Raw genomic sequence first — 18,114 nt, forward strand, 5'->3', positions numbered from 1 at the left:
CTGCTGTGCCCAGTCGCGGGCAGGTAGGGAGAACGCTGCTGTGCCCAGTCGCGGGCAGGTAGGGAGAACGCTGCTGTGCCCAGTCGCGGGCAGGTAGGGAGAACGCTGCTGTGCCCAGTCGCGGGCAGGTAGGGAGAACGCTGCTGTGCCCAGTCGCGGGCAGGTAGGGAGAACGCTGCTGTGCCAGCGTGCGCAGGTCTCTGGATGTCAGTCTTCAGTCTTCTGGGAAAATGCCAAGTCGCATGACGCTGGATCGGATGGGAGGGGAAGGGTGTGTTTAGTCTCTTTCCCGGGGGCTGCACTGCGGCGCCCGCCCCCAGAGTGAGTGGGAGCTCCTGCTGCTCCAGGCTGCCCCAGCTCGCGGTGTGTGGGGCCTGGACCTGGGCCGGCCGGCAGGTGCGCAGTGGTGTCTCGTTGCTGCGTCAGCTGCGTTCCCCGATGCCCTGTGAGCGGAGCGCCTTTCCATGTGCTCCTGTGTGTCCTCGCTGAGGGGCCTGTGATGGTCTTCGGCCCATTCTTGAACCCGGGCAGTGCCTCTGTCTGAAGCCGAGGAGCCCGCCGTCTTGGGCACGTTGATGGCCCCGCACGTGGACATGAACTCGGAGGGCCCAGCCCTCTGCTGCTCTGTGAGGTCCCGGGCTCCAGGGAGCAGCAGCCGTGGAGCTGGCCCAGTGACCGAGCCGGATGTCCCAGCAAGGAAGGTCCAGCCTGGCAATGCCCATCGCTTTGTGGCGCCCAGACTGCCGCCGTGACTGTGACGAGGCGAGCTTGGTGGTCCTCTGTTGAAGGGTTTCTTTTAGTTAGGTTTTAAATTCTTTATTATTGACGAACACTGAACAAGAGTCTTGCTAGGAGATGAAAGGCTTGAGCCGGTGGGGGATTTAGCACAGGTAATGGTCTCGGACGTTGTCTGGATGTGAACAGCTCGCAAGGTAGCTGGGGGCACAGCTCGGGGGGCCCACCCGGGGCCGTGGCCCTGCTGAGACTGTGCTGCAGGCGAGCTGACCCTGCAGACAGACAAGCCCTGCCGGGAAGGAGGCCACAGCGCCTCTTAGCGCAGTTTGGTGAGCCAGTGTCGTGGGGACAGAGCAGCAGGGAACGTGGGGTCGTCATTGCTGACCGCACCGTGTGGAGACAGAGGGGACGGGCGGGTGAGGGGTGAGAAGGATCGTGGACGGGAGCCCGGGAGGCTGAGAGCTGCCCTTCACCCCCAGTGCGCGCTCCCCACGCGGGCTCCCGTGGCGGCCTCCCCGGCGCATGGACTGGACACCCGCCTCGCCCAGCCCGCACCGTTGCGGACTGCAGCATGTCCGCTGTCTCCAAACGGGTGTCCTACCCTCCCACTGTCCTGCCCAGAGGCAGCTCTGGAAACTCGGCTTCCCTCCTGATCCACTCTGCTGCTCAGTTCCCAGCCACGTCTCTCGGCCGCCAGTGTCAGGCTCAAACTCGGGAGGAAGGACTTTCGAGGCCACGCACAGAACTTGCTCCCAGCAGGCAGGGCCCCCCCACACCCCCCAACACCCCCACCCCCCACCCCCCGGGCCTGGAACCGGGCTGTGGATGCCAGGCTCTCTCCGGCCGGGCCTCACCGTCCCTGTGCGACCCACCCACAGCACCTCACACTTAGTCCTTTTCCTAGTTACCCCACAGGCAGGCTTTGCTGGGAAGCCGCCCCCAGACCTGCAGGAGACGTCAGTTTCCCCCTCTTCTGTGGTTTCATGGGGTACGACCCTTGTATCGCCACTTGTATGCACACTGCTGTGAAGAAAGGATCATGGATATGTTAGTCTAAGGAGCTGTTTGTCTCTTCTGTGGCCTTTGAGCTTGAAGGCAGCGTCTGCATTGTTTTATCTTCAATTTTCCATCCCGACCTCTGCGCTGATGACCCAGAGTAACATCTCGAGTTAACACTGAACCTGATTGGCAGGGGTAACGAGGCTGTCAGTGCTGTGCACATGGAGGTCTGGACGGAAGCGTCCCGAAGGTGCTCTTTGGGAAGGATGGGAGGTCGTCAGGGCCACACTGTCGAGGCCTTCAGACCGAACTGCGGTCTGTAGTGCTGGTCTCTGGGTTCTGTGAGGATGTCCGACAGGGAAGGGGAGGCAGACAGAGTGACCATGAGTCCTGATAGGAGGTGGCCGGGCGGCCACCTGTGCAGACAGGCAGCCCTGGGCCAACTCCTGGCCCAGCGATGGGAGAGAAACTGAAACAGTGTGTGGGGGTGGGGCAGGGCGGAGGCGGAGGCGGAGGCGCCCACCCCGCCCGCTCAGAGCAGGGCTTCCTCAAGTCCACGGCCCTTCCTGAGTCCCGGCACATTCCTGGTCGGCCTCCCAGGGCCGCTGCGGCTGCGACTTCCTTGCTGTTGACAAACACCTCCAGGTATTTGCAGACAGATCGTATCTCCTTCCCTCTGAGTCACCAGCTGGCCCAGCTGCCAGTTTGAGGCTCTTCAGCTCTGCTTCTGGGTCTGACCTCTGGCCACTCTCTGAAAGATATTGTTTGTGTTTCTGGGTTTTCTTCCACTTTGATCATTTTAAAAGGCGCAGCAAACTACACAGGGCCCGGCCTGTATGGTCGTAAAGTAGAAAAAAGATTGTAAGTAACCAAATAGGTGCATATTAACTATATGCAGAGCTGAGTGCGGGGTCACTGCCCCGCTCCTGGTCTGCTGCCCTGCGCTGGTCCACAGCTGGTACTCGTCCCAGGTCCCTAGAACAAATCCACTTTTCATTAACAAGACAGGTTAGGAGATAGGTCATGAGTGGCTCCTGCCTGGCTCTCCCTCAGTTTTCATCCGTTTCTGTGAGGTTTGGGGTTTAGAAGAAGGTGCTTGTTTTCCTGACCCTGGTGCTCGGCATGGTTGCCACAGGGCCGTGGCCTTCGCTTTTCTCATCCCTTTCCTTCTGCGTGGTGGCCTGGCCTCTCGTCCCCCAGCAGTTCCCTCGTGTGCTTTCCACACCTTCCTGTTTTCCAGAAAGCCCGGCGATGACAACCTCTAGCAGAAAACGAAGGAGAGAAATCTTCCTGATTTCTTGGGGCAGGCAGAGATTTCTTAGGACACAAACCCAGGCACAAGCACCGACTATAAAAGGAGTATCGATGAGCTTGACTTCCTGAATGTAAAACCTTAAGTTCTTAGAAAGACGTCATTAGGAGAAGGAAGAGGCAAGCCCCAGAATTAAGCAAATATTTATATAGTAGTCCCTTCACTTGGAAAGGACCTTGCATTCAGGCTAGATAAGGAATTCTTACAACCCACGTCCTTTAGAAAGGAGCCAGACGGAAGGAGAGAACACAGAAGTTCCATGGATGATGGAGCACAGGGAAGAGATGCCAGCGAGGAGGTTCTTGGTCACTGGGAGGGCAGGCCGCAGCCCTAGGGTGACAGCGCCACACACCCCTGTCACCTTCCACGGTCAGGCCAAAACCCAGCGGTGTGTGACGGAAGGCCAGGGAGCAGGTGCGAGTCATGCTTTGCTGGTGGGGGCATGAAACGGCAGGTCCCTCAGAACCTGGTTGGCCGTTTCTTACTGAAATGGAACGGGCACTTTCCAGATGACCCAGCCGTTCCACTTGCAGGCGTCTACCCACAAGCCAGGGAAGTGTCTGTCAGCAGATACTAGGAGCTGTGTGCAGCAGCCTTGTCCTGAACCCCTGGGCTGGTTCACACGTCAGAGTGGATGAGAACCGTGGCATGGTCAGACAGTGAGACAGGGACAGCTCCAACACTCGGCCGCGTGGCTGCATCTCAAACGCGTCCTGCTGAGCAGAACCCACGGGGCGTGTGCTGTCGCTCCGCCCTTCCGGGAGCGTCAGGCCACACCGCACCCGATGTCACAGGGATGTCACAGGGCCGGAGGGGCCACTGCAGAAGTACAGGAGGAAAAGGCTCGGGGTCCTGGACGGGTTTTGAGCCTCACGGGGTGTGATTCTGTGCAGGCACACAGATTTGTCACAATCATCGAACTTTGTCCGTGGACATGGATACAGTACACCTCCTTGTTTATCAGTTCTCCCTCAGTAGAGCAGATTCTTAAAGTTACACGCAAAAACAAGAAGCAGGCACACATTGCTAGAACGTGATCCTGTCAGGTACTTCTGCCTTTATTTGAATTTAAGCCAGTTGTCGTCGTCGTCGTCGTCCCCCCCCCCCCCCCCCCCCCCCGCCTAGGATGTCTGCAACTGAAGATGTCACTGCAGTGAAGGGTCAGCAAGGAGGACCGGGTGGGCGTGTGGGCCCGGAAGCCCTGCCCGCCCTCGGGACGTCCGCAGGCACAGTCCACTCGTCAGGCTGGCCCTGGTTTCACACGGGTGGCAGGACCGTGGGCTGTGGACGGCAGTCGGGAGGGATCCAGAATGAGACCCGGCCGCTGACTGACCGTACGTGTCACCGCTTCTCTGAGACCCGGCCGCTGACTGACCGTACCGTCACCGCTTCTCTGAGACCCGGCCGCTGACTGACCATACCGTCCCCGCTTCCCTGAGACCCGGCCGCTGACTGACCATACCGTCCCCGCTTCTCTGAGACCCGGCCGCTGACTGACCATACGTGTCCCCGCTTCCCTGAGACCCGGCCGCTGACTGACCGTACCGTCCCCGCTTCTCTGAGACCCGGCCGCTGACTGACCGTACCGTCCCCGCTTCTCTGAGACCCGGCCGCTGACTGACCGTACCGTCCCCGCTTCTCTGAGACCCGGCCGCTGACTGACCATACCGTCCCCGCTTCCCTGAGACCCGGCCGCTGACTGACCGTACCGTCCCCGCTTCTCTGAGACCCGGCCGCTGACTGACCGTACCGTCCCCGCTCCCTGAGACCCGGCCGCTGACTGACCGTACCGTCCCCGCTTCTCTGAGACCCGGCCGCTGACTGACCGTACCGTCCCCGCTTCCCTGAGACCCGGCCGCTGACTGACCGTACCGTCCCTGCTTCTCTGAGACCCGGCCGCTGACTGACCGTACCGTCCCCGCTCCCTGAGACCCGGCCGCTGACTGACCGTACCGTCCCCGCTTCTCTGAGACCCGGCCGCTGACTGACCGTACCGTCCCCGCTCCCGGAGACCCGGCCGCTGACTGACCGTACCGTCCCTGCTTCTCTGAGACCCGGCCGCTGACTGACCGTACCGTCCCCGCTCCCTGAGACCCGGCCGCTGACTGACCGTACCGTCCCCGCTTCTCTGAGACCCGGCCGCTGACTGACCGTACCGTCCCCGCTCCCTGAGACCCGGCCGCTGACTGACCGTACCGTCCCCGCTTCGCTGAGACCCGGCCGCTGACTGACCGTACCGTCCCCGCTCCCTGAGACCCGGCCGCTGACTGACCGTACCGTCCCTGCTTCTCTGAGACCCGGCCGCTGACTGACCGTACCGTCCCCGCTTCTCTGAGACCCGGCCGCTGACTGACCATACGTGTCCCCGCTTCTCTGAGACCCGGCCGCTGACTGACCGTACCGTCCCCGCTCCCTGAGACTTGGCCGCTGACTGACCGTACCGTCCCCGCTTCTCTGAGACCCGGCCGCTGACTGACCGTACCGTCCCCGCTTCTCTGAGACCCGGCCGCTGACTGACCGTACCGTCCCCGCTTCTCTGAGACCCGGCCGCTGACTGACCGTACCGTCCCCGCTTCTCTGAGACCCGGCCGCTGACTGACCGTACCGTCACCGCTTCCCTGAGACCCGGCCGCTGACTGACCGTACCGTCCCCGCTCCCTGCCCGCAGCGTCCCTGTGGTGTGCGTGGGCTGCGCAGCTGCAGCAAGAGGCACGTCCCCCGAGGAAGCGTCCCCGTGACGGTCAGTGTGCTGTTTGTCGGGCTGGGTCTGCACGCCGGCTTGCCTGGCTGGCCGCCATGCTGGGAGCTGGCCCTTGGCCTCCTCGTCTTGCGTCCCCACGTCCTCACGTCCCCACGGCTGGCCGCTGCAGCACCAGGGACAGCACCAGCACTCGGCCAAGGCCCCGGTTGTCCTCCAATGTCAGGGCCCAGGGAGGAGACGCGGAGGCCGGACCATCGCCGTCTGTTCTCTGTGGGGACTCCACACCCTCACGATGAGAAGCAAGTTCCCCAGTAACCCTCCAGGACGATCGTTAGCAGGAGAGGCAGGGCTGCTCTTCTGACTGTGCGAATTCTCCCGCGTATTTCTGTAACATGGACGAATTATCTATGGCGGTAAAGTCACGGACAGCAGAAGCTTCCCTTCTGCCATTTCCCAGAGAAGCGGCCGCTCTTTCCCACCCAACAGCCCCCTGTAGGGCAGGGGTCGGGAAGTTTTATGGCTGAGAGAGCCATGAACGCCACATATTTTAAAATGTAATCCCATGAGAGCCATACAATGACCCGTGTACGTTGAGCATTATCCAATAGAAATTTAGTGTTGTCGGAGGACAGCCGTGATTGGCTCCAGCCACCCGCAACCATGAACATGAGCGGTAGGAAATGAGTAGACTGTAAATACATGAGAAGGTTTTATATTTTTAACGTTATTATTTTTTTTAGTAAAGATTTGTCTGTGAGCCAGATGCAGCCATCAGAAGAGCCGCGTCTGGGTCGTGGGCCGTAGGTTCCCGACCCCTGTTCTAGGACATGCAGAGGACGAGAGGGGCTCGGCCACTGTGACCCCCACCCCCGCGGCGCTGCGCGTTGGAAACCACGAGGAGTCCAGCCCCTCTTCCTCCCGGGCTCCTGCAGCCGAGACCTGTCACTCGTGTTTGGGCCTGTCCCCCCCTCTGTCCAGATGACATCTAGGCGGGCGCTTTCCTCCCTGAGGGCTGTGGTGGCCCTTCCTCTCTGCCCTCCCTGCCCCACCTCCCTGGGGACTTCATACTCGTTGGAGAAAAGCCTGCTTCCCAGAAGTGCTCGTTTTGAGACATAAGCTCAGGGAGTCCCCTGCTGTCCCCGGGACAGTTCCCAGAAACCACAGCAGCGGTCCCCAGGCGGGGGGCGGGGGCGGGGGCACGGGAACATGACCACTGCTGGAATCTCTTTTTCCTCTTTTCTGTATTCAGTGAGAGGAGGGGAGGCAGACAGGCTCCCACATGCGCCCGAACCAGGATCCACCCAGCAAGCCCACTAGGGGCCCATGCTCTGCCCATCTGGGGCATTGGTCTGTTGCTTAGCAACCGAGCTCTTCTTAGCACCTGAGGTGAAGGCCATGGAGCCATCCTCAGCGCCCAGGGCCAACTTGCTCTGAAGGAGCCATGGCTGCAGGAGGGGGAGGGAGAGGAGGGAAGAGAGAAAAGGGGGAGAGGGGGAAGGGTGGAGAAGCAGATGGGCGCTTCTCCTGTGTGCCCTGACTGGGAATCAAACCCCGGACTTCCACACGCTGGGCCAGTGCTCTACCACTGAGCCAACCTGCCAGGGCCTGGGGCTGCATTTCTTACCAGAGACTGAGCAGCAGACAAATCTGAGGTGTGGACAGTGCTGTCTGCTTAAGGCCAGAGGAGAACTGAGGACCCCTGCCGTCCTCTAGAAAGACCATCCTGTGCCGGAGCAGCGGGCCACGTGTGCTGGGCGCAGAGGAGGCATCTGCTCCCTGGGTCCTGTCTCTGGGAAGGGACAGGGCTGTGCCTTCATTTGAAGGACATACAAAAATAGAGTTTTAGTTTTAAGAATTAAAATAAATTAGGCCTGACTGGTGTGCCGGGGTCCAGCCCCGGGGGGGATCCAGGGGTCCCACAGGAGGAGACGGCGTCGGCGAAAATGGAGTGAGAGAGCCGAATTCTTTTCTTTCTCTTTATTCTCCAGTTAGCATTTACTGCCAGGCATCTCTACCAAATGCTAGTATAGCTCCCTTTTTATACACGCACACCGAGTTACAATCACATGGTGTTAGTTATTACTTTTGTTTCACTATGTTTGCATGTTTCCGGATAACAGTTAATTTACATCTATGAGTCACAAATCAGGTAGCAAATCATTCAAAATACAAAATAACTTGAACAGCGATAACATCAGTAAAAGCTTTTAGAGTATTAGTTCTAAAAGTTAACTAACTTTACTACTGTTGTGAGTTAAGGGGCAGAGAGAGATTAGTAGACGACAACAATGGACCACCGCTTGCTCAGGTAAATGGCCTTGGGTTTATGCAGTGTCCTACTTTTTCTCAAGATTCTAAAAGGCTTGCCTCTAAAGAAATTAACATAACATCAAGAATAGCTTTCATCCAAAGATATGCAGAGTGCACTTGCAAGATAGCCCAACAGCAACACAAGACATTCCATGGATTTCCCTACATGTTTAAATCTCATGAAAACATCTCATTGAGAAAGCCTAGCAATTGCCTTTAGTCAAAAGACAATTCTCTTAGTAAAACATTCTTTTCTTGCTGACTACGCTCTCATTCTAGGCCACACAATGGGCCATCCTACTATACCTTACCTAAGATACTATTGTCTAATCAAATATTACTTATTTATTATATTTAAACACTAGTTAAGTTCTGACTCTATTCTTCTCAGAATATACCACTATTTGCAGATCAAAGAAGCAGGAAGAAATGTTTCTCTACTTATCACATGAAAAGGCTAGGGAGGAAAAATGTTAAGTGAAGGCCGAAGGGTGCTCTGTGCACAGCCATTGCCTCCTAACCATTCACAAGTCACAATCTCTTCTTTTTAACATGATTAAGAAGGAATTCTTCTACAAACTTAACCCTTTACGAGGGATATCATAGCCAGCCTCTTATGTCTATGAGCCCAGTTCAAGGGGCTTACAGGCTTTTCTGTGGAATTCACACCCTCTGTCTCATTTCCAAAGAAATCACTACGAATCTACAGGGAAAGCACGGTACTATTATCCCTGTGCCACAAATAATAGCACACACCCAGAAAAGGGGGGATATAAGGCCAGATTAATTCAAAAAATCAAAGGGGGGAGTATCGTTGTGCCTATCCTTTGTGGTGACTTTGTCACCCCACAGCCATTGGTCTTCACTGCAGTGACTTTGTTACCCCGCAGCTATTGGTCTTCTCTGCTGTGACTTTGTCAATCAGCAGTTGTGGGTCTTCTCCTGCTGTGACCTTGTCAGCCAGCAGTTGTGGGTCTTCTCCTGCTGTGACCTTGTCAGCCAGCAGTTGTTGATCGGCTCCCGACACTGGTGGTGGTGCAGTGGATAAAGCGTTGCCTGGGATGCTGAGGTCGCTGGTTCGAAACCCAGAGGTCGCCGGCTTGAGTGTGGGCTCACCCGGCTTGAGCACAGGCTCACCAGCTTGAGTGGCAGGGTGGCCGACTTGCCTGTGGGACCATCAACATGACCCCAAGGTCACTCACTGGCTTGAGCCCAAGGTCACTGGCTTGGCTTGAGCCCCCTGGTCAAGGGACGTGTGAGAGGCTACCAGTGAACAACTGAAGAGATACAGCCATGAGTTAATGTTTCTCGTCTCTCTCCCTTCCTATCTCTGTCTCTCGCTCAAAAATAAAATTGAGTAAAAAAATAAAAAATAAATTAGGAATCAAAATTTTTTTGTAAAACAAGAAATATTCATTTGATTTTTAAAAAGTCCAGATTGATAACTTTTGTTTTAATAGAAAAAATGTATAAACAAGTTGCTTAACTTTTCATAAGTTGGGGGGGGGGGGACATCCGGCCGTCCCTGTGTGTGTGCTAACAGGGCTGCAGCACCACCTCTGTGCTTTGATACGATGCTCTCGCCACCTGAGCTATCTCGCCAGGGTTCATCTTTTATTTATTAGGTGATTTTTAGAGTGAGGGAGAGAGAGGAGAGGGGGAAGGGAAGCGTTCGTTTGTTCCACTTAGTTATGCATTTATCAGTTCCTTCTCATATGTGCCCTGACCAGGGATGGAACCAGCAAACTTGTCATTTTGGGACAACACTCTAACTGAACTCAGCTCACCAGCCAGGGCCCATTCTGTAAATCTTAATCCAAAATATGACTTTGAATAAAAGCTTCATTTACAACAACCTGGCCTATGGAGGGTGCCGTGGTCAGTGCCCGATTTGAGAGGGCCTTTCGGAGTGGAACGGGGCCCTCTCGCCGCTCTGCCCTGAGCGTGCAGAATAGAGTCAGAGCACGGGAGAAAGGTGCCCCCGAGAAAATGGAGACCAAAACAGCATCCGCGGAGGGTCAGCATCGGGGGAGCCGCCGTCCACCTGCAGGAAGCTGAGGGAGGCTGTAAGCCGAGCCGGGCAGCGCTTTGCATGAGGAAGGTCAGCCCCCGGGACGGAGCGCTGGCCAGGGCTGCCCAGAGCGCTCACCCCCAGGCCGCAAGATGAGCTGGAGCCCAAGCAGGCCTGCGTGGCAGGACAGACCGCAGCTAAAGGCGGAGCCCGGGGACAGCGAGATGGGGACAGGCAGGCAGCAGCTAAAGGTGGAGCCCGGGGACAGCGAGGTGGGACGGGCAGGCAGCAGCTAAAGGCGCAGCCCGGGGACAGCGAGGTGGGACGGGCAGGCAGCAGCTAAAGGCGCAGCCCGGGGACAGCGAGGTGGGACGGGCAGGCAGCAGCTTCGAGACAAGCGGAGAGAGTACTGAGTGTGCACAGGAGAGCCACTGCTCCCAGAGACCACGCGCCTTTCCGTGGAGGGCGGCTTTGTTTGGGGATTGGGATGGCATTGTTCTCCTTCATCTTGCAAGCTTTTAGAGACAGGGACCTTACTTTCTTTTCCTTTGGCTGACGGGTCAATGCAAGGCCAACGGCACCCTCTCCTGAAGCCCTCACCCCAGAGGTCCTCTACGCTCCTGGCCCTCCGAGCCACACATGGTCCCGTCCAGGGTCGGGTGCTGGCTGTTTGTTTTGAGCCGCACGTGGTCCCGTCCAGGGTCAGGGGCTGGCTGTTCCAAGCCGCACGTGGTCCCGTCCAGGGCCGGGGGCTGGCTGTTCCGAGCCGCACGTGGTCCCGTCCAGGGCCGGGGGCTGGCTGTTCCGAGCCGCACGTGGTCCCGTCCAGGGCCGGGGGCTGGCTGTTCCGAGCCGCACGTGGTCCCGTCCAGGGCCGGGGGCTGGCTGTTCCGAGCCGCACGTGGTCCCGTCCAGGGCCGGGGGCTGGCTGTTCCGAGCCGCACGTGGTCCCGTCCAGGGCCGGGGGCTGGCTGTTCCGAGCCGCACGTGGTCCCGTCCAGGGCCGGGGGCTGGCTGTTCCGAGCCGCACGTGGTCCCGTCCAGGGCCGGGGGCTGGCTGTTCCGAGCCGCACGTGGTCCCGTCCAGGGCCGGGGGCTGGCTGTTCCGAGCCGCACGTGGTCCCGTCCAGGGCCGGGGGCTGGCTGTTCCGAGCCGCACGTGGTCCCGTCCAGGGCCGGGGGCTGGCTGTTCCGAGCCGCACGTGGTCCCGTCCAGGGTCGGGGGCTGGCTGTTCCGAGCCGCACGTGGTCCCGTCCAGGGCCGGGTGCTGGCTGTTCCGAGCCTCACGTGGTCCCGTCCAGGGCCGGGTGCTGGCTGTTCCGAGCTGCACGTGGTCCCGTCCAGGGCCGGGTGCTGGCTGTTCCGAGCTGCACGTGGTCCCGTCCAGGGTCGGGTGCTGGCTGTTTGTTTTGAGCCACACGTGGTCCCGTCCAGGGTCGGGGGCTGGCTGTTCCGAGCCGCACATGGTCCCGTCCAGGGTCGGGGGCTGGCTTTTCCGAGCCGCACGTGGTCCCGTCCAGGGCCGGGTGCTGGCTGTTCCAAGCCGCACGTGGTCCTGTCCAGGGTCGGGTGCTGTTTGTTTTGAGCTGCATGTGGTCCCGTCCAGGGTCGGGTGCTGTTTGTTTTGAGCTGCATGTGGTCCCGTCCAGGGCCGGGGGCTGGCTGTTCCGAGCCGCACGTGGTCCCGTCCAGGGTCGGGTGCTGGCTGTTCCGAGCCGCACGTGGTCCCGTCCAGGGCCGGGTGCTGGCTGTTCCGAGCCGCACGTGGTCCCGTCCAGGGTCGGGGGCTGGCTGTTCCGAGCCGCACGTGGTCCCGTCCAGGGTCGGGGGCTGGCTGTTCCGAGCTGCACGTGGTCCCGTCCAGGGTCGGGTGCTGGCTGTTCCGAGCTGCACGTGGTCCCGTCCAGGGCCGGGGGCTGGCTGTTCCGAGCTTCACGTGGTCCCGTCCAGGGCCGGGTGCTGGCTGTTCCGAGCTGCACGTGGTCCCGTCCAGGGCCGGGTGCTGGCTGTTCCGAGCTTCACGTGGTCCCGTCCAGGGCCGGGTGCTGGCTGTTCCGAGCTGCACGTGGTCCCGTCCAGGGCCAGGTGCTGGCTGTTCCGAGCTGCACGTGGTCCCGTCCAGGGTCAGGGGCTGGCTGTTCCGAGCCGCACGTGGTCCCGTCCAGGGCCGGGTGCTGGCTGTTTGTTTTGAGCCGCACATGGTCCCGTCCAGGGCCGGGTGCTGGCTGTTCCGAGCTGCACGTGGTCCCGTCCAGGGTCGGGTGCTGGCTGTTCCGAGCTGCACGTGGTCCCGTCCAGGGTCGGGGGCTGGCTGTTCCGAGCTGCACGTGGTCCCGTCCAGGGTTGGGTGCTGGCTGTTCCGAGCTGCACGTGGTCCCGTCCAGGGCCGGGTGCTGGCTGTTCCGAGCTTCACGTGGTCCCGTCCAGGGCCGGGTGCTGGCTGTTCCGAGCCTCACGTGGTCCCGTCCAGGGCCGGGGGCTGGCTGTTCCGAGCCGCACGTGGTCCCGTCCAGGGCCGGGGCTGGCTGTTCCGAGCCGCACGTGGTCCCGTCCAGGGCCGGGGGCTGGCTGTTCCGAGCCGCACGTGGTCCCGTCCAGGGCCGGGGGCTGGCTGTTCCGAGCCGCACGTGGTCCCGTCCAGGGCCGGGGGCTGGCTGTTCCGAGCCGCACGTGGTCCCGTCCAGGGCCGGGGGCTGGCTGTTCCGAGCCGCACGTGGTCCCGTCCAGGGTCGGGTGCTGGCTGTTCCGAGCCGCACGTGGTCCCGTCCAGGGCCGGGTGCTGGCTGTTCCGAGCTTCACGTGGTCCCGTCCAGGGCCGGGTGCTGGCTGTTCCGAGCTGCACGTGGTCCCGTCCAGGGTCGGGTGCTGGCTGTTCCGAGCTGCACGTGGTCCCGTCCAGGGTCGGGTGCTGGCTGTTTGTTTTGAGCCGCACGTGGTCCCGTCCAGGGTCGGGGGCTGGCTGTTCCGAGCCGCACATGGTCCCGTCCAGGGTCGGGGGCTGGCTTTTCCGAGCCGCACGTGGTCCCGTCCAGGGCCGGGTGCTGGCTGTTCCAAGCCGCACGTGGTCCTGTCCAGGGTCGGGTGCTGTTTGTTTTGAGCTGCATGTGGTCCCGTCCAGGGTCGGGTGCTGTTTGTTTTGAGCTGCATGTGGTCCCGTCCAGGGCCGGGGGCTGGCTGTTCCGAGCCGCACGTGGTCCCGTCCAGGGTCGGGTGCTGGCTGTTCCGAGCCGCACGTGGTCCCGTCCAGGGCCGGGTGCTGGCTGTTCCGAGCCGCACGTGGTCCCGTCCAGGGTCGGGTGCTGGCTGTTCCGAGCCGCACGTGGTCCCGTCCAGGGTCGGGGGCTGGCTGTTCCGAGCCGCACGTGGTCCCGTCCAGGGTCGGGTGCTGGCTGTTCCGAGCCGCACGTGGTCCCGTCCAGGGTCGGGGGCTGGCTGTTCCGAGCTTCACGTGGTCCCGTCCAGGGCCGGGTGCTGGCTGTTCCGAGCTGCACGTGGTCCCGTCCAGGGCCGGGTGCTGGCTGTTCCGAGCTGCACGTGGTCCCGTCCAGGGCCGGGTGCTGGCTGTTCCGAGCTGCACGTGGTCCCGTCCAGGGTCAGGGGCTGGCTGTTCCGAGCCGCACGTGGTCCCGTCCAGGGCCGGGTGCTGGCTGTTTGTTTTGAGCCGCACATGGTCCCGTCCAGGGCCGGGTGCTGGCTGTTCCGAGCTGCACGTGGTCCCGTCCAGGGTCGGGTGCTGGCTGTTTGTTTTGAGCCGCACGTGGTCCCGTCCAGGGTCGGGGGCTGGCTGTTCCGAGCCGCACGTGGTCCCGTCCAGGGTCGGGGGCTGGCTTTTCCAAGCCGCACGTGGTCCCATCCAGGGTCGGGTGCTGGCAGTTCCAAGCCGCACGTGGTCCCGTCCAGGGTCGGGTGCTGTTTGTTTTGAGCTGCATGTGGTCCCGTCCAGGGCCGGGTGCTGGCTGTTCCGAGCTGCACGTGGTCCCGTTCAGGGCCGGGTGCTGGCTGTTCCGAGCTGCACGTGGTCCCGTCCAGGGTTGGGTGCTGGCTGTTCCGAGCTGCACGTGGTCCCGTCCAGGGTCGGGTGCTGGCTGTTCCGAGCTGCACGTGGTCCCGTCCAGGGCCGGGTGCTGGCTGTTCCAAGCCGCACGTGGTCCCGTCCAGGGTCGGGTGCTGGCTGTTTGTTTTGAGCCGCACGTGGTCCCGTCCAGGGTCGGGTGCTGGCTGTTCCGAGCCGCACGTGGTCCCGTTCAGGGTCGGGTGCTGGCTGTTTGTTTTGAGCCGCACGTGGTCCCGTCCAGGGTCGGGTGCTGGCTGTTTGTTTTGAGCTGCACGTGGTCCCGTCCAGGGTCAGGGGCTGGCTGTTCCGAGCCGCACGTGGTCCCGTCCAGGGTCGGGTGCTGGCTGTTTGTTTTGAGCCGCACATGGTCCCGTCCAGGGCCGGGTGCTGGCTGTTCCGAGCCGCACGTGGTCCCGTCCAGGGTCGGGGGCTGGCTGTTCCGAGCTACATGTGGTCCCCTCCAGGGTTGGGGGCTGGCTGTTCCGAGCCGCACGTGGTCCCGTCCAGGGTCGGGTGCTGGCTGTTCCGAGCTGCACGTGGTCCCGTCCAGGGTTGGGTGCTGTTTGTTTTGAGCCGCACGTGGTCCCGTCCAGGGTCGGGGGCTGGCTGTTCCGAGCCTCTTTGCTTCCAGTGTGGTGGCTCTGGCTAGTTAGGGTCACCACGGGGGAGACTGGAAGTCTCTGCTACCCAGCTCGTGTCCCCTTAGTGCCATCGGGATGTCTGGGGTTGGCCGGGACCAGTGTTTTTCAGACTGCCGGGTGGCTGCTCTCTGCATCCAGTTTGAGAACCTGTTATCCGTTCTCAGACTTAGTGGCCACAAGGGCCACCTGGGAGCTGTAAACATGACTGATGCCCGGGGTTTCTTGCCCGTAGCCCCGTGTTAATTGGCATGGGGTGGGGCCCTTGCAGCAGGATTTTAAGAGCTTGTTGGTGCTCCTGCTGCACGGCCAGGGTGGGAGCTCCCCATGCTCTGCAGACCACACTCTGCCACTTCCCACCCTTTCCAAAGCATTGCTCAGACCCAGCCGAGTCCCGCCATGGACTTGTTTTCACAGGTTTACACGTCTCTTGCCACCTACTGGGTAGTTTTTAAAGGGTCAAGGTAAACGTTCTCTAAAACCCAGAAGTGATTTCCAGATGTGAATTTTATCGTGTTTTTTGAAGGATTGAGGGTGCAGAGCAGCCCCAGGACAGTGTGGCCAGCACGCGGGCGGAGCTACCAGGGAAGGGAACGGACGGGGCCCACCCAGCACCGCCCGACTTGGAGAGGGGCCTCCATCAGGGCTCTGCCCTGCACCTCGAGTTGTTGAAAACCACAAAGCATGAAACCCAGATTTATGACTTTGGGAAGGTTATTTGTGGATTCCCAAGGTGATTCTGTTCCCATCTCTGCTGTAGCCTTTAAAACACAAGTGCCACTTTAAAAGAAATCCAGTGTGGCTCACGCAGCATTCAGATGTTGGTCGTGCTGATAGCCTCGGGCAAGAGTAAGGGGAGCGTGCGCGGTGCCTCTGCTTGAGGGGCCGTTTACGGGGAGCAGGCGAAGGGTTCCCGTGCTGACGTTGGGGACGTGGACCAGGACCCTGTCTGCTGGAGCGCTTTGCGTCCCTCTCTCCCGTGAGGATCTCAGGAGAGCGCTTTGGAGAGCTGTGCACACTGGACAGGCCTCTCCTCTTCTTCACAACAGGGCACAGATGCTGCATTCCCTGGGAGCGTCCCTGTGGAGAGGTGGCCGTCCCTGTGGAGAGGTGGCTGTCCCTGTGGAGAGGTGGCCGTCCCTGTGGAGAGGTGGCCGTCCCTGTGGAGAGGTGGCTGTCCCTGTGGAGAGGCGGCCGTCCGAGTCCCCTGCCCGCCCTCCTCCTCTTCCCTCGTCTTCGTTATTGGAGAACCCTTTGAAATTTTTCTCAGTGTTTACTTCCAAAATGTTGTGAAACCTTGGGGTGTTAAACCCCTCCTGAGTACGTCAGTCATCTCTCCATCGAGCCGAGAAGCGGTAACATAAAGCGGTTTTCAAAACCAAAGCTTACCGAGGACACTGCGCTCCCAGGACTGCGGACTCGTGCTCGCCTGACGCTTCTCCTGACCAGAGCGAGGGAGATGCCCGTGGCTCGCGCCCCTTTTACAGTCTCTGGAGTCTTCGTGCTGGGACACACTGTCCCTCCGGCTCTTCAGACTGTTGAGTGTTGTGTGTGCACTCCTGATCGATGTTTGAAAGCACAACCCAGGTGTCAGAATACGATTGCCCGTCACCGTCCCTGTCCAGCCAGCTCCTCCCCACCTTCTGGCCAAGAGTGCTGCCCCCACCCTGGTCACACTCCTCTGCGAAGCACCCTGGACCTCCTCCCCCCCAGCCCCCCACTATAAGGTTACAGCGTGGATGGCAGGGGACCCCTGGGAGTTTGCACCTAAAAAGCCGTCTTCACTGATCTGCCAGGAGTGAACTGCGTTTAGAATAATGGGGGGAGGGGGCGTCCCACTGTCCCTGGTTCCACGGTGTGTCCCCCTGCCCTGCTGGCCCCTCCCTGTCCCCACTGCCCCTGGCTGCCGTGCTCCAGGGACAGCCGGGGAGCTCTGCCCCGTTCTCCTCATGGGGACCACGGGCCTGCAGCCCCGTGTGTGCCGCCCGCAGCCCGGAAGCCTCGGGGTGTGACCGCTGCTCCCTGGGTGGGGTGGCTGCTGTCACTGTGACCAGTTCCTGGGCGTGGGTGCCTCTCCTCACTGCCGCTCAGCTGAGTGCTGCTCCGTGTGCGGGTTACAGTCTCATCACTGAAAGGAGTAAAGCCTTTCTCTGCCTGTAAATTGTGTGCCTGGAGTTCTGCTCGTAGATTGCTTCACGAACTGTCACTGTCCTTGTCATCATCTGTGCTGGGTCCTCAGAACTCACAGTTCACCAAGAATGAGCCACGTGCCGTCCCGTCTGGGCCTCCCGTAAAGGGAAGGGAGCGTCACAGGGAGCGTCACAGGGGCCCGTTCTGGGTGCGGACCTTGCCCAGAGCCTAACGCTCCCGTCTCTGCCCGCAGCTCTGCCGCCGGGAGCGCCACCTGTCCGCAGGGCCGTACCGGGGCACGCTGTTCGCTGGCCAGCCCACCATGTTCATCTCCCCGGCCAGCCACGCCCCCAGGAACAAGCTGTGGGAGCTGGTCTGCCTCTGCGGGGGCCGGGTCACGGAGGTCGCCCGCGGGGCCAGCATCTGCGTCGGGCCCCCCCGCGGGAGGAAGAAGGAGGCCGTCACCTATCTGTCGGAGAAGTGGATCCTAGGTAGGTGTCCGTGTACTCGGCGATGGCCGGGCCCCAGGGGGGGAGGGACACAGGAAGTCGGGGGCACCCCTGACTGCTGCAGCCACCAGGCTTCCCTGAGAGCCCTGTTCTGTGCCCGTGGGTACCGGGCTCTCCAGGGGGGACACACAGGAAGTCGGGGGCGCCCCTGACTGCTGCAACCACCAGGCTTCCCCGAGAGCCCTGTTCTGTGCCCATGGGTACCGGGCTCTCCAGGGGGATGCTCCCCGTGCCGGGACCTGGGGTTGACACCTGTGTCCACACAGCTGCCCTCACGGAGCCCTGTAATTACCCCTCGCCAGCTCACGTAGACATTCCCGCTTTTCACTGTCAGGCGAAGTGTAGTTCCTGAGGACAAGGACATCCTCTGAGGCCAGTCTACCCAGGGCTACCCCAGCCTCATGGCTCTGTCCCCCTAGCTCTTAGACCCTGTCCCCCCCGCCCCCCTCTGCCTCCCAGGGCCACCCCAGCCCCCGGCTCCATTGCCCCTCTCTCATGGACACCACTCCTGGTGGCTTGTCTGTCCCGCGCTCCTCGCACGGTCCCCTCGCAGGGGCTGCAGCCTCTGCAGCGTGACTGTCACAGGCAAGCCTGCGTCGGTGCCGAGCGCGCCCCTGGTTCTGGAGCAGGACAGGGGAGGAGGTAGCCTGGGCCAGGACACTGGTGTGGGGAGATGGGCGGGTCTGTCGCGCTGGCCCGGGCCACCTGCAGGGC

The 18,114-nt window shown here is 61.1% G+C and overlaps 1 protein-coding gene across 2 annotated transcripts in view; it reads left to right on the forward strand.

Moving 5' to 3' along the window:
• MCPH1 (microcephalin 1) overlaps positions 1–18,114 on the forward strand; it is a 209,931-nt gene that overhangs the window by 178,160 nt on the left and 13,657 nt on the right. For both annotated transcript variants that reach the window (XM_066234640.1, XM_066234641.1), the window contains one exon: positions 17,145–17,382. In XM_066234640.1, coding sequence (XP_066090737.1) covers positions 17,145–17,382 — 238 coding nt within the window. The remainder of the gene's footprint in view (positions 1–17,144; positions 17,383–18,114) is intronic.

The sequence above is a fragment of the Saccopteryx bilineata genome, chromosome 6 (genome assembly GCF_036850765.1).
Source record: "Saccopteryx bilineata isolate mSacBil1 chromosome 6, mSacBil1_pri_phased_curated, whole genome shotgun sequence".
NCBI classification, from domain to species: Eukaryota; Metazoa; Chordata; class Mammalia; order Chiroptera; family Emballonuridae; genus Saccopteryx; species Saccopteryx bilineata.